Raw genomic sequence first — 16,171 nt, 5'->3', positions numbered from 1 at the left:
TCATAGGTGTGCATTTTCTTTTTCTTTTTTTCCTATTGCTCTTTCGTTTTCTTACAGAACATATTTTCTGTTCAAAATAATAAAATAGCTTCAAGTAAAGAAACATGGAGAAATACAAAATAATAATGTATTTTCGAAAATAATAAGTGAATTGGAATTTAACATCTTGTTGTGCACTCAGAAAGGAAAAATATGGATTCACAACTTTTTCCTTTTGTACACAACTAATTAAAAACCCTTTATGATAATATAATAATATTAATACTTAATTAAATAGAACTATCAATTTAACTCATTCCGGATGATCAACATGTTGACAAAAATCCTATAAAACATGTCTTTTTTATTAAAGGTGAAAAACATTAATTTTTTTAAAATAAATTATTGGATGTATAAAATTAGTATGAAAATAAAACTTATGCTCAAACCGATTTTTGATTTAGGTTTATTATTTCGATCTGTATTTGCCTAAACCCGTCATCAAGACGAATCATTGACTCTGATATCTGATACCATTATTGGATCTATTGAGAAGGAGTTCCACTAAGGAGATATAAACATCAATCAGATATGAGTGCAACCATATAAAAGATTAACATCATTCTCCACCTAAAACCTTAAGGTAATGGGTTAATGAATCTTTAACCTTATATAGTGTTCTATTTTTTCATTTCTACCCAATGTAGGACTTAAACTCACACTTGAATTCCGAACAATTCTAACTCATTTTAAGTAAACCTTTTTTTTGCTCTCTTATTTAGTGTCTTTTAATAGGAGACTTTTTCAAAAATAAATTAGAATCGATCCATAGACCATGGTTAAATTAACAACTCTTGAATTAACAAACTATATTTTAATAGGTATAATTAAGCTATTGATTCTAATTTGAATTAACATAACTATGTTAATCTTGAAAATTTGATGTAGAATTATATGAAATTGAAAAAACTATAAATGTGGTATAATCACTAATACAAAAACAGTATACAACGTCAAATATTTTGGGTCTTTCACGTCGAATTCGAGAACGACGTTATATCGGGAGACGTTAAATTGACGTTGAATTTTATCAATAAACAACATCAATCAATTTTTTTATTTGTGATATATTTTACAACCTATGAGATCTGAAAATGAGAAAAACAACAAATTTCAGTTTTTGGTATTTTGTAAAACATGAACTATGAACGTGTAATATAGTATCAACAACAAACAACAATGACAAACAACAAACAAGTCGAATCAAACAACAAACAAGTTCAATCAAACTACAACAACAAACAAGTTCACCCAAACAATAACAACAAACAAGTTCAACAAAAAATAACAAGAAACAAGTTCAACAAATAAGTTCTTCAAAACGAAAAAGAAAACTAATGTTGATTCATCGGAATAAAGTGTTGCCACACGTGAGAGAGAAAGCAGTATGCGCCTATGAAGGACAACAACACGAAAATAATATGTCAAAACAAACAAAAATCATACCTAAAGTAGTAAATTAACATGCATTTGTATCAAATGAAAGAAATATTACATGTGATGGTCGTCAAACTTCGTTCGAGAAAAGTTTGAGCAGAGAAGAAAGTCTCGCGCGCTAAGATAAAGTGAATGAATTTTCAATCTCTCACTCAAATTTTTATTGAATTCACTAATTTTGACGTCTAATGTTGGGGCATTCGACGTTTTATATCCTTTTACGTTGAATTACAATTCTAAAAGACGTTTAATAATTGTATTTATTTACAAAAATATCACTGGTCATTTTTAACGTTGGCTATTGAGTGTTTCGACGTTGAACACGTGACGTTATACACTCTTTTTGAATGAATCTTATCCTGTAATGGAGATGATCATGATGGTTGCATCAACATTTAATGAAGGAACGGAATATAAGTCTGCCTTAGGAGTGATAGGTGGTGATGTCGGAGAATTGGTAACTGCTAGACATAGTCTTGGAAATGCATGTAACCATGTGAACTATAGTGAAACCTAAAATCGTTGCTGAACAATAATTGACGACCCTTGGACGTTTCCTATGAAAAATTAAATATCTGTTAAGATATTGATGATGTTGATTAAAATAATTTGAAGATAACTCCATAATCACTAGCAGTTTCGTGCAAGCAACTGATGGTCATAATGGCCCTAGCCCAGACAGAGATTGACAAAATACAATTAATACAAACAATTTTGAAGTTGGCTCGAGCTTAAGGCATTAATAACACGTCCTAATCAAATCTTATAACAAGTTGTCCGTGAATATCATAACATCTGCTTTACTTGTTCACGCTTTACTCTGCTAGAAAAAGGTGTTATGACACTCACCAGTACATTACAGCATGCAAAATTAAAAACCCTGTATCAAGTTCTCATTTTTTTCCTTTTATTTTGATTTCTCTTTTGAAAGCTACAAATCTCCTTGTCTTCACTCTACAACCTCTAGGAAATATTGCACTCTTTCCCCCCACATAAGGAGAAATCAGCACATTTCGAACATCTGCTTCTGTGTATAAAAAAGATCAAGTACTTTTATATAATGTTCAATTTTTTTATATTTACACAAGATTGAAACTCACACTTAGATTTCTATGTTAAATAACCAGAAGCAGGTTCGCCTTCATATTTAAGTGGTTGATACCAGATTCTGGAAGATATTTTCAGATTAAAATGCACTGTCCATTCATCGAAAAATACATCCATGATAGAAATGCCTACACCATATAACTACCCAAGTTACGTAACTTCTTTCATAGAAATGCCCTGTCCATTCTAATTACTCAGTCAAATAACAACACATCATTCTGCTGCAGTACACTAAACTAGGCTAAACCATTCAAATTATACTAAATAAAATTCATACAATCGTACATGTTCACTAAGGAACTAATTTCCATTTAGGGTAATGCACCTAACCAAAGTATCTGGTTGAAGAGAAAATGACATCTCCCTTCGCATCAAACAGTTTAAAACGAATAAATTATATACTATTCTCAACAGTATATCATTTCGCTTTTCATTATTTCCTTTCAGGGAATTGAATATTCGGTATCAGCCAAATCCAATGTCTAAAGTTAAGGTTGAGGCACCAATAGCATCATGATGAGGCATGGTCCTGGCTTGTCCAGCCTGCTGCTAAAGATAGTCGGCGAAAGCGCACAGAACTATCACAATCTAGCTTCTTCTCTTACCATCTCACAACGAACGTTAAATTGCTTATGCCTCACGGGAAAAGTTAAGGGGTTGGAAGTCTTATAATACGTAAGTGAGTGTAAAATTCGTTTTATAAATCAGTTCTGTGGAGTTAAATTAGGTTTAAAGTCCATTTCATATATTAGAGTTGTGGTTAGAATTTATCCCAACGATATTTGTTATTTATATTTAATCTCACGCTCGAAATAATGTATAATGTAAAACCTTCTTTTATAAGCTGATTTATAGAGTGAAATTATACTTAAAAGTTACTTTTAACGTAAGATTGTTCTGACATAAGAAACGAAATGGGATCAATGAAAGACAGAAGAATGTTCTTTAGCCCTAGCCAACAGCACACTGCACGTAATGGCATTCCGTTACAATCGATGACAGTGAAAATGACAAGGAGCTGTAATTACTTGTAACATAAATGCAATAGCAGCCTTAAGTGGAATTTGATGGGTAGCTATATCAAAAGGACCGTCAAACCCAAGACACCAGTTGCAAATGTTGCACAACTTTTTTCAATACCTAATCATCATTTTATACTAAATCTTAATAAATTTAACGACCACATTATGTTTTTTATTTTTCAAAAACAAAAATATTACTTACAATAAAAACACATTATCTAATAGTGAAACATTTACTTATGAGATATATTGTTCAATTACATCCAAACATCCATATATTTCACTTCTCTTCATCAACATGTAAGTGTTTATCTTAAGGCTTTTTGTAATATATGAGGATGCAGATGAATGACAACATCGTCTTGAATGAGACCGGAACTTGTGCATAAAGTGATTAACCAATAGCAAAAGACAAATAAAATATAATAAAAATGAAATACATAAAATTTTCAATAAATTTTCTATATCTCTGTAACTATGGGAAAAATTACTTTTTTACCACTAAGTTTTTGTTTAGACGTATCAAACTATTCATAAGTCTATAATTTTTTTTGGCATATTTAAGACATGTTTTGTTTGAGAAATTATTGAACCATTCCCTACAACAAAGTAATTGTCGTTTGGCAGATATTTCGAAGCAGCTGCAATTGGAATGAGCTGTCGACAATGATTGAACTTAGTTTTTTTTTTCATGATATCCCAGTAGTTATTTAGATGATGTATTCTCATTGAAAATTTATCTTTTTATAAGTAATATTTCTTTTAATAATTGTATATTATTAAATTGAGATGTTATAAATAATATTTTTTTTTATTTATCAAAATGAATAAATATTTAAAAAAGTTATAGATATAATAAGTTATGTCACTTTAATCCAATTTCATTGACAAAAATTATTTCAAAGCCTATTCATAGTCTATAATTTTAAAATTCAACATCTCGTTCATATAATATATTACTAACTAATAACATTTATAAATATTAAATATACTCTAAAAACATAATCAATCAAAACCTCTTAAAAATCACCATCACATATACGATTTATATGAAAACTCAACATTTTAAATAATAGAGCACACTCCTACAAAAAGCAATAAACATTGGAACAACTTGCTTAGTAACTTTTCTTATCTTCACAACTTGCTTATCAAAGCCCAAGTTCCCAAACTTTATTAATTTTAAACATGTGCATAAAGTATTTTAATCAATAATCTAAATGTACTATCTCATAAAGATTCATCTTTATTTTAAAAATCTCACATATAAAGTCTTAATCCTATCATGCAATCTTCTTATAAAATAAAAAAAAATTGAACTAAATTATTCCAAAACAACTTCTCACTGGGAAAAAATATTTTAATTTCTATTAAAATCTTTAAAATAAACTCAGATATATGAAATGATGAACAATTATCTTAAAAATATAGAGAGGAAACGGAAAAAAATATAATAATTTCTTTTAAATGAAGTTAGAATAGTTAACGTTTTTTTATTTATGAGTGTTTAACTCACATAATAAAATATTTATTTTTTATTTTATTTAAATCACTTATATATTTAGATAAATTAAGCTCTTTACAAAATTTGTGTTATAGGAGAGATAAATAACTGTTGTCCGAAATTAGATAAATAAATAAATAGAAAATAGAATCCCAATAACAGGCTGTATTTTGGATTTTAGTAACAAATTTTTGGAATCAATTATACCGAGAGGATGTTTGTTGCATTTTGTACAAAAATGCTTTTTATAACTTAGAAATTTGTTGAAAATGATCAATTTTAGTGGATTTCATGTTACATTTCTATATCTAAGTTTTGAAATCATATCAAGAAAAGCATACTTTTAAAAAAAATTAAAAAATTAAAAAAAAAAAAAACGTGTCGTTAACATTTTCTCCAATATACCATCACGTTTTTTTTCTTAGTCTCCAACTTTTTTTAAATACTTCTAGAACTTTCAACATGACAGCGACGGAATACATATTAAATTTGTTTTTTTAAATAATATTAGAAAATAGCGTGATTTAACTTTTCTTTTTCATCTTCTATCAAAATGATCGCCATAACACCTTATAGTATAAAAGAAAATACTAAATATGTGTACCATAATTTAGGATATAAAGTAATATAAAAATATATATACATAATGTCCTTAAAATTTTCCAAACAGTTAAAAAACTACACATATACATGAAAGTTTCTCAAAATATAATAATTTGAAATGCTATAGAAATATTTTTAATTATTTATAAATATATTTAAAACATTAAAACTTCAAATTGCATCTTTCTAATAGTCTAATTGTTGCCCAATATCATTTCTTACAATTTCATTTATTCATGTATATCATACAATGGTTAAATTATATACCAACAATAAAAAAGGTGGGCTAATGTAAATAAAATAGTTCAACTTCATTTAAAATAAGTAACATATTTCCAATTGTTTTAATTAATAAAATAAGATGATAACATACAATTCTAACATTCAATTCATTACTTTATACATCACTAATTTTATTTCCGAATACATATGTATTAAGTAGATTCATAAATAATGAACATATCACCTCCTACCCTTGCCTCATATAGGAGTTATAGTTATATATATCTCAAAGTTACACATCTTCTTTTACAAAGCATGACAAAAATTCTATATTTATAAGTTTAATCAATCATAAAAAATCTCAAAAATAGAACTTTTTTTAACTTTCATAACTGAACAAATTCATCTACGAGAGTAAATTTTCCTTTTCCTGATACACCACCTAAAAAAGATCAATGTAGTATTTTTTCGTTGGAAACCTCTACAGTATCCTTAATCCATAAAATCAACATAACAAAATACTTAGCACATTTTTATAATATATAGTTGATACAATACATTTAAATTTTCAATCATCACTTAAACTCAATTTAAATATCACATATGTATGTTACCTCAATCTAAACTCATCTCATGAAAACCAATTACATTATTATTTATTTCAATTTATGTGTTAATAATTCATCATTTATTTTCTATTTCATTAACATGATATTCAAATACAATATTTTCAACTATGAGCTCAAAACGAAGAAAATAATTTCTCTAACCACAAATATCTAATCAAAGATCCCAACGGTCAAAGTAAAGATTCATATGTCTAAGATCAATTGTCAAAATTTTAATTTGATACAATAGTTACGAATTGGAAATCAAAATTTTACTAAGACTACATATCCAAAACCTAAAATAGGATGGCACCCAGCACCCTACACTTGACGTCCAATGCTAAATTCCTTAGTGTTCATTGCCCAACTTTCCCAAACTGACACTCGATGTGTTGTACCACTGGAGCCACTGACTATTGGGAGCACCGAAAGGTCCAAAAGTGATGCTCGATGCATTGGACCTTTAAAGCTTTCTGACTTGCGTTTTACAAATAATATACCCAATGGTCTTATGCTACTACTCGGTGTTGTATTAGCAAACAACCCTGATTCAACTACATTAAGTCACCTAATCTTCAAACCTAGGTCATTTTAGCTTCTCTTTAGTGGAAGATTCATTATTTAGTTCAAAAAGGACCTTCAAAATGGTAGATTGGATTATTTTAACACAGTTAAATCAATCCCACTAAAAAAAAACTCAATCAAACATATTATTCTTTCCAAAACAAAATCAATTAGCTTAACAATTTAAAAATCACAACACAGATTAAATTCATCTACTCAGACAATACAAATCAACATGCAAAGGTTATGATAATCAGTTTTCCTTACCTTAAAGGAAAGTCCTTACTCATAGAAACTTCACACAAATCCTCAAACAACTCTAACTACACATACAATACTCATATTAATGATTACATTGTATCCTCATGACTACAAAAGAGTAGAAAAAACACTTATAATTATTGAAAAACACATATATAATTACTCAAAGACACATGCAATCATTTATCCCTTAATAGAATATATACAAACAAAACGAGAATTGAATCAAGAAAAGAAAAAAAAAACTTACTTTATTAACAAAACTGATTGAGTAGTATTGTAACTCTTGACCCTAGAAGTTATATGATATAATTGAGTCTTCAAAATAAATAAAAAATTAAAATCTAAAAAAAATGAAGAAATTTAATTAAAAAAAAAATATACTGAGATAAATGTTTCTTTTCATAAATTAAATCTCATTTAAAGAACTTTAATTTATAACTTTATCATCTATAAAACTCATTTTCTATTCTTAACCCATTTTCCTAACACTTCACATGCCTAAAAAATTAAGTTTAAATATTTCGTTGATTATTCTTGTAAATTAAGTTATACATTAAATAAAATTACACTGAGACAGTATCTTCGTTCAACCGCCTTGGTAAAAAAATGAGAAAAAAAAAATGACGAGAAAGAAATGTTGACGATAATCTTGATGATATATTTTAAAATTTTGTATGGTGCTTATGTTGGACCTACACAAGTGTGGTCTCACCCAGCATGATTATAACAATACAACAGTAAATTCTCTCAACCTTAAAAAAATAACGATAAACAAACAAAACTGTGTTTTGAAGGTATTTTTTCCTTGCCAAGGGTTTTTTGTTTAGAGATTAACCAAATTTCAGAAACAAGCTTTTTCTTATTTAAGTTCAACATAGATAATGAAAATTGACAACATTTCATAAAAAATATAAAACTATCAAATGCAATAAAACAAGTTACATATATATTTCAATAGTTAGTAAATTATCATTTCTTATTTTAATAATTGGTAATATATGTTGACAAAAGACAGTTTTAACAATAACATCATGGTTGAGATTGACAATTTTGCCAACATCTCATGTGAAGATGTTATCATGACATTAAAATAACATCATCAATCATAGAAACTAAAATTAAAAGAAAAAAAGTTAAAAATTAAAACAACTTATATTCGAGAAATAAAACATTAACTAAGAGTTTTAGCAAGTATAACTCGTACATTTGATTAAATTTGGTATTTTACTAAAAAAAATTTCTGGTTGTATATATCCTACAAATTAAAAAGAATATGCTAAATTTCTAATTTATCATCGTATTAAATAATTTATAGTATTTTTTTTATTGGTTATTTTAATTCAAAAAATTTAAACGGGTCTCTTTCATAAAATATTTTCCAAAAAATAAACGAGTTGGCCGATAACGTATCAAATATAAAAAGAAAAAATATCAATATCTCTATATTATATATAAACAGATAATTTTTTAAAAAAAATTAATATACACGAAAATTTGAACAAACTTATTATCCAACCAAGGCACTAGTTTTGAGGTGGAAAATGAATATTTAGAATAATAAAATCAAAGCGGGAGACGAAAGGACAAAATAGTCCCTGTCACTATCCATGTCCCTCGATATGGGCCTCATCAACACGCGAAGGCACTGTGCTGTTCTCTCTAATGGTTGATAATAGGTCGTTTGCATATAAATATTTGTTCCTCCACATTTCCTCAAACACAGAAAACAATGGAACCTCCACTTCTACCACTCTTTGCACTCTCCATTCTCTTCCTATCTTCTGCTGCTTCTCATTCTCTCTCCCTCAAAGAGGATTCAAATTCATCTCCATTTCCGCCCAACTTTCTTTTCGGAACTGCATCTTCCTCATATCAGGTTCTTTCTCTGTAAAATACTGTCACTATATATATATATATATATATATATATATATATATATATATATATATATATATATATATATATTTCTCTTCCTTTTCTTCTTCTTTTCTCCAACGAATGATTTTGCCAAACAAAACGAACCGTTTTTGCAGATTGAAGGAGCTTACTTGGCTGACGGAAAGGGGCTAAATAATTGGGATGTTTTCACTCACAAACCAGGTTCACATTCTTATTACTCCATATTTTCTAAAACACTTATTGTTTATTTAGAAAAAATCCAATGGTATGTATGGTTTTACATTTCAGGAACTGTGACTGATGGAAGTAATGGTGACGTTGCCGATGACCATTACCATCGTTATAAGGTATCATCTTCTATTTCTGTCTCATTATTCATTATTCCCTTTCCTTTACTTCTCTAGGGAAACTTATGGACACAAATAATTATCACTTTATCAAACAAAACACAGTCCTCAATTATAATTTCAAAGATGTGTTTCAAACCTTCCAACAAGAAGACAACTTCTCTAAAATTAACTTTTTATTATTTTTAATTTAAATAAACATATCCACCGTCCCTTCAATCCATCTCCCTTTCACTTCTTTTAGAACAACTACATAACAAACCTTCACATGCTCTTCTGTTGTACACAAAATATCTCTACAACCTTTCACCACTAAATATGTAAAAGAAATGGAAATAATTATTCTAACCACTCAACTTTCGCTAAAATATTAAATACATATTTAATAAGAAAAGTTTTGTAAATTTGAGTGGTTGTTAATCTATCATCACTAAAAAAATAATATATATTAACAGAGAATCTTTCGTCACTTTCTCAATTTAAATTATTTAAATTATTTAAATTATTTTTATACAAATGAGCAGTTTTAGTTTAAATTATTGTCAAAAAATAGAAAAAAAAAAATATATAATTGTGAGTCTTAACATGTAGAAGCTGTTTAAATAGGAGTCTTTTTCAATGAAGTTGCCCTTTAAACAAATTGTTTCAAGTCAATCCAACAACTTTTGTTGGCACTGTATCATACCATCAAACTAAATAATTATTAAACAATAACAAACCACGCACTGGGAAGCAGCCGATATTTTTTTTTTAATTTTAATTTCTTTTAGTGAGTGTTATTTTATTTATATTTTATTTTTTATTTTTGATTAACATTTTTTTTAAAGTAGATTTAAGCCTAACTTAATCCATAAAATTAAAAGATGAGATTTGCACTTCACTTATATATTATAATTTATTTGCACTTCACTTATACATTATAATTTAATTTTATTTCTAGTCGACGTGGGTCTTCCAACACGTAAAATAAATATAGAGGACAAATAATTTCTTTTATTGTTAGATCCATTTCAATCTAAACCATACTTAATTAAGTTGAAATATAAGATTTTTTAAATTCATATGTATTTTTTAGTTAAAGATAAGATGCCAACATCTATTATTTCTTTTATTTCATAAGAGAAATATACGTTGGTGTGATAATATTTTGTTGTTCATAACTTAAAAATAAAGTCACTCACTTGATGTTGCTCAATGTCTAACACTTTTTAATGAATTTAATAGTTATATTGACATGATGGTTCCGGCAAACTCCAAAATAATGTCAAATTTAACGTTTAATGCCTATTTATTAAAATGAAAATCAGTTATATTTATTTTTTCTTTCTATTTCTCTCTTCTTATTATATTATATTATATAATCCATAAATCCATCAAATTTACTATTATTCCTATATAGATTATTAAAGCATTTTGTTTTAGTGTCTATAAATAATTTTGTAAAAAGAATAGAAGTTTGGAAGTTGAGATCTAGGATAAGATGGCATGAAGATGTGCGACAATAAATATAAAAGAGGAGGATAAGATAGTTTTTGTCTTGAAGCTAACATGTGGTGGGAAAAGTTGTATATTCAATAAATGAGACTCATCACACAGATGTGGGAAATATTGCTTCTGTCTCCAAAATATCTCTTCTTAAAACACTTGTCTTCTGTAGTGTCGAGGTTTTTCAGAAGTTAAATTAAAAATAGAAAATAGACATGTTTTTTTTCATAATAGAATATTGTCTTTATTAAAACTTAAAATATAAAAATCTATTGTTTTAATAAAATGAGAGTATTGATTAATTAAATTTATTTTAAAATATCGAAACTACAATAAATTTTCCGACCAAGAAAAAAAGAGGTATGTGGATATTAAAATTTAAATTCCAGAAGATGTGGATGAGATTAAAAATGGCACAAAAAGTCAACAATTTGGTGAATGCATAAATGAGTTTATGTGATGGGCACTTCATATTTATACACTGCCTCAATGTCTTTGCTTGTCACTTGCAAGGACACATAGATATGGGTCACTGCGAATTTCCAAAATCTAATTCAAAGCCAATCTAAATCTAGACGTTTTTAATTTATTTATAATTTTTTAAATTTCAATTTCAATAATTCAACTGAATTTCAAATTTATTTAAAATTCAGTTAAATTATTCAGATTTAAAAATTAATTTTTAATATTTAATACATATTTTATGTGAAATTAGCTGTTATGATTGTTATTTGATTTGAATATTTCACTACATATGATTTCTTAATAGTAGTAAATGATATCCTTTTAGTGAAAAATATGGATAGAATATGAATTGGAATTTTAAAAATTTTAATCCAAAATTTAGTTTAAACATGATCTAAATTTAAGTACTTCGACTGAAATTAGATTTAAAATTCAAATCTATATTCTTAAGTAAAATTATTTATTAATAAATAACAAAATTAAAATAATTTAAAATTAGTGTGTGTATATGTATATATATTTTTTGTAAGAATACTTTTTAGAATCAAAATTGGTTATATTTCATAAGATGTTAATTAATAATCTAAAAAAGCGGACTAGTTTATTATTATTTCTGTATTTATTTTGAGTATGACGTATGTCACTCTCTAGTAAGAATAAACGGTATATAATATAAAATTTAGTATTTAAATATAATAGTTAAAGATATTACTTGCTATTTTTAGTAAAAAAAAATATTTATGAACTTATTAATAATTTTTTATAATGAATATTTTTTTATTAATATGTAAAAATAATTAATTTAAAGATAAAAACAAATAAATAAATCTGATGTTTTAATAAAGTGAGAGTATTAATTATTTTAATTTGTTTTAAAAATTGAATATATAATAATTTCAGACCAAGAAAAAAGAAAAGTACGTTGATATTAAAATTCGAAAATAGGAAGTTTCGGATGTTCACGCTACATTAAATGTGTGTATGGGCCATCCTGCATTAACGTCTTGTCTTTTCACATTAAGCCGGTAGTGTGGTGCATAGTGACGGAATTTATTGGCCTACTTCTTTTTAATTAAATTGAAAAATAACTAAAAATTATTAGAAATATTTAAATATATATATATATTATAACCAAAATATAATTATAAAAAATAACTGAATAATTTAGCATGTAAAAATAGTAATTCTTTCAATTTATTTAGTTAAATACTTTTCATTAATTAATTCTATATATTAAAAATCTTAATTTAATTAAGTATGTATATATTTAATATTATTCTGTTCGTTGGTTAGTTGGTGAGGGTTCCCGCAAGTTATAGGATGAGATCATGAATTTCGTGGTAACAATAATAACCAATAGACACAACTTCACATTAGTCAACTAAATATAAATAAAGCGTTTGAAAATGACGAGTTTCTTTGAAATAAAAAAATTTAAAAAAAAAGTAGAAAATGGTCGTTTAGACATTTTCAAAAATATATATTTATTAACATTTTTAGACATATTTGAAAAATCATTTTGGAAAATATATTTTTTTACTGGTCTTAGTTCTATTGATTCAATCCAACTTACTATTTGATGGATATATGACTTGAAAAACAGGAAGATGTGGATCTTATGGAAGACATTGGAGTGAACAGTTATCGCATGTCATTATCATGGACCAGAATTCTGCCCAGTAAGTTTTCTTTTAATTAACAAATTAATTACACTTTTCATTTTAAATTCTTAAATGTTTAATTTTTATTTTTAAATTTTAATTCTACAATTTCATCCCCACACCCACACATTAAAATAACCTTCTCAAACAATGAATAATGCATTAGTTTTATTATCAGTAGAACATACAAATATTTAACTGATTAACTTATTTGAAAAAAAATTATAAATATAATGATTAATTTTCACCAAAAGCTGAAAATTTTAGTTAACCAATGCATTTACTTTTTTATATCTCTAACCGCTGCATTGTAAATTTGATCCAGAGGGTAGATTCGGCAAGGTGAATCAGGCTGGCATTGATTACTATAACAGGCTAATTAATCTACTTCTCTCCAGAGGTTTCATTCTTTTGATATCATTATTACTATTATTATTATTATTCTGTACTTTTTCTATCTCTAACTCTCTTCATTCTCTGGTTTTGTTTTAGGAATAGAACCTTTTGTGACAATATCACACTATGATATTCCTCAAGAAGCTGTGGATAGATATGACGGTTGGCTAAGTCCTGAGATTGCGTAAGTAGTTCTGATATGAACACATAATAAAAGTATAATGAAAGAGTATGCTCACAAATATACGTTGATTTCTGTAGGAAGGATTTCACGTATTATGCAGACGTATGCTTCAAGAACTTCGGTGACAGAGTGAAATACTGGATCACATTTAATGAACCAAACGTTGCATTTATTCGTGGCTATAGAATCGGGATATGGCCACCTGGTCGTTGCTCTGGTTCATTTGGGAATTGCAGCGTTGGTGGGAACTCAGAGAAGGAACCTTTCATTGTAGGCCATAACTTTCTCTTAGCCCATGGCTCTATCGTTGAGCTCTACAGAACCAAATATCGGGTATTAATTTATGCAGTGGAAATTTGTATTTATTGATAGTTAATCATATTTCTAGTTCATCTGCGATCTGGAACACTAAGGTAACTTATAAAAGACAGAGGGAGAGGAATAGATAGTGTGAATTAAGAGTCTCCAAATATCAGCAATCTTACGCGCAAGGTTTGAATGACAGAAAATTCAGGGAGGGAAAATTGGACTTGCCTCGCATACCATGTGGTTTGAACCCATCAGCAACTCCACAGAAGACAAGATGGCTCTTGAGAGAGCTCAAGCATTTTATATGAATTGGTAAATGCCTTTGTTATATTTTGTCATTGAATGAATGCATGCATCAAAATTGTTTATGCTGGTGAAACATGCAGGTTTTTGGACCCAGCTATCCGAGGGGATTATCCGATAGAAATGCGTGAAATATTAGGAGACGACCTCCCACCAGTTCCAGAAGTCCTAAAAAGAATAAAACCTTCAATAGATTTCATTGGAGTAAACCACTATACCAGTTACTTTGTAAAGGACTGTCTCTACTCAGTGTGTGAACCAGGACTAGGGTCTACAAGGACAGAAGGTTCTGCTCTCACATGGGCTCATGTCAATGGCAGGACCATTGGAAAACCGGTGTGTATATATGAAACCCTGTGTTATAGCTTTTCTAGATCGAAGACCGTGCACCTGCAGTTTGGAAAATAATGTTAATCGTTATGAGTTGATGCATGCAGACTTCACTTGACTGGTTGTTCATTTACCCAGAAGGAATGGAGAAGATTGTGACTTACATTTGGGAGAGGTTCAAGATACCAATATTCGTTACTGAAAATGGTGAGTACAAATACCGATCACTCTTCCCTCCAATCTACAAACAAAACATTTCTAACATTATTACACGTATTTTGTTAAGCTAATTCTTACAAGTTTATTAATATGAACAAAACAAAGATTTCCAACTAGAAATAATAGATAAAACCATACTGGCTGTGTTAAATGGAGATTAACAATATTAAAACTGTTTATATTCCTTCCTTGGTTTGAACTGTATATATTGTCTTGCGCAGGAGTTGGGTGGAAGGAAGAACCCAACCTCACCATTGAGGAAATGATCAATGATGAGGACAGAATAGACTACGTACGTGCTTATTTGGATGCCTTGGTAACAGCAATAAGGTGTTGACATACCCATCTTTGCACTTTTTTTTTTTGTTGATCAAATATTATGAAATAAGTAATTAGAAAGAAAACATGCATGATAACCCTTGTTGGTTAAGAAATTGTTTGTTGCATTAACAGGAAAGGAGTAGATGTGAGAGGGTACTTTTTGTGGTCTTTGCTTGACAACTTTGAGTGGACTGATGGATCCCAAATAAGGTTTGGACTTCATCGTGTGGACTATGACACTCTGGAAAGAACTCCAAGAATGTCTGCTTCTTGGTACAAAACCTTCATTGCTCTTCATGGCTTCGGCCCTGGCGCCAAGCCTCTACACACTCAAGAGTGACAAAGAATCAATGGAATGGTATATGGTTTTCTGTCATGGAAGAATAAAAGCAGTTCTTTTCCTTCGTGGTATTATTAATGGGCCACTGAAACGGAAGCAGAAGATGCTCACATATGGATGAAAGTCTACTTGTAATTCTTTTGTTTTTTTTTTCTTTTTATTGTGATATATTGTCCAGTACAATACCTCTTTAATTTTTTAGTCACGTCCCGCTCATTCACCTATTTTGGAATGGACTTTGTCAAATATAGGCGAGACAAGAAATTAATGGGGTGGAAAAGTTTAAGTATGTACTTATTGTTGTTGTTTTCTTTAGACTTTTGGGGCCCAATCTTTTTGTAAGTGTCATTTGTGATCTATAACAAACAATTTGGATTTATCATTTGTATATAGGTCGATTCAAAGTCATATTTTATTAAATATACATGGATGATTGAAATTTAGAAGAAAATGATGATGGTGATAGGGTCAACATTATGAATGTTACACAATTTTTAAAAATGGTATATTTTTTGGTTTCACTAAAATGACTATTATTTATT

General features: G+C 28.2%; 1 protein-coding gene across 1 annotated transcript; it reads left to right on the top strand.

Moving 5' to 3' along the window:
* Positions 1 to 9,061: 9,061 nt before the first annotated feature.
* On the top strand, positions 9,062 to 16,008 carry LOC108341163 (beta-glucosidase 47). Its single transcript, XM_017578817.2, has 12 exons — positions 9,062 to 9,246; positions 9,404 to 9,470; positions 9,558 to 9,616; positions 13,170 to 13,245; positions 13,553 to 13,627; positions 13,720 to 13,807; positions 13,885 to 14,140; positions 14,313 to 14,428; positions 14,503 to 14,755; positions 14,857 to 14,956; positions 15,190 to 15,298; positions 15,422 to 16,008. The coding sequence occupies exons 1-12, from the start codon at positions 9,100 to 9,102 to the stop codon at positions 15,627 to 15,629; spliced, it is 1,554 nt and encodes a 517-aa protein (XP_017434306.1). The 5' UTR covers positions 9,062 to 9,099; the 3' UTR covers positions 15,630 to 16,008.
* Positions 16,009 to 16,171: the final 163 nt, after the last annotated feature.

The sequence above is a fragment of the Vigna angularis genome, chromosome 6 (genome assembly GCF_016808095.1).
Source record: "Vigna angularis cultivar LongXiaoDou No.4 chromosome 6, ASM1680809v1, whole genome shotgun sequence".
Lineage (NCBI taxonomy): Eukaryota > Viridiplantae > Streptophyta > Magnoliopsida > Fabales > Fabaceae > Vigna > Vigna angularis.
Note: the sequence above shows the minus strand (reverse complement) of the source record. Positions and strands in the feature narration are given on the sequence as shown.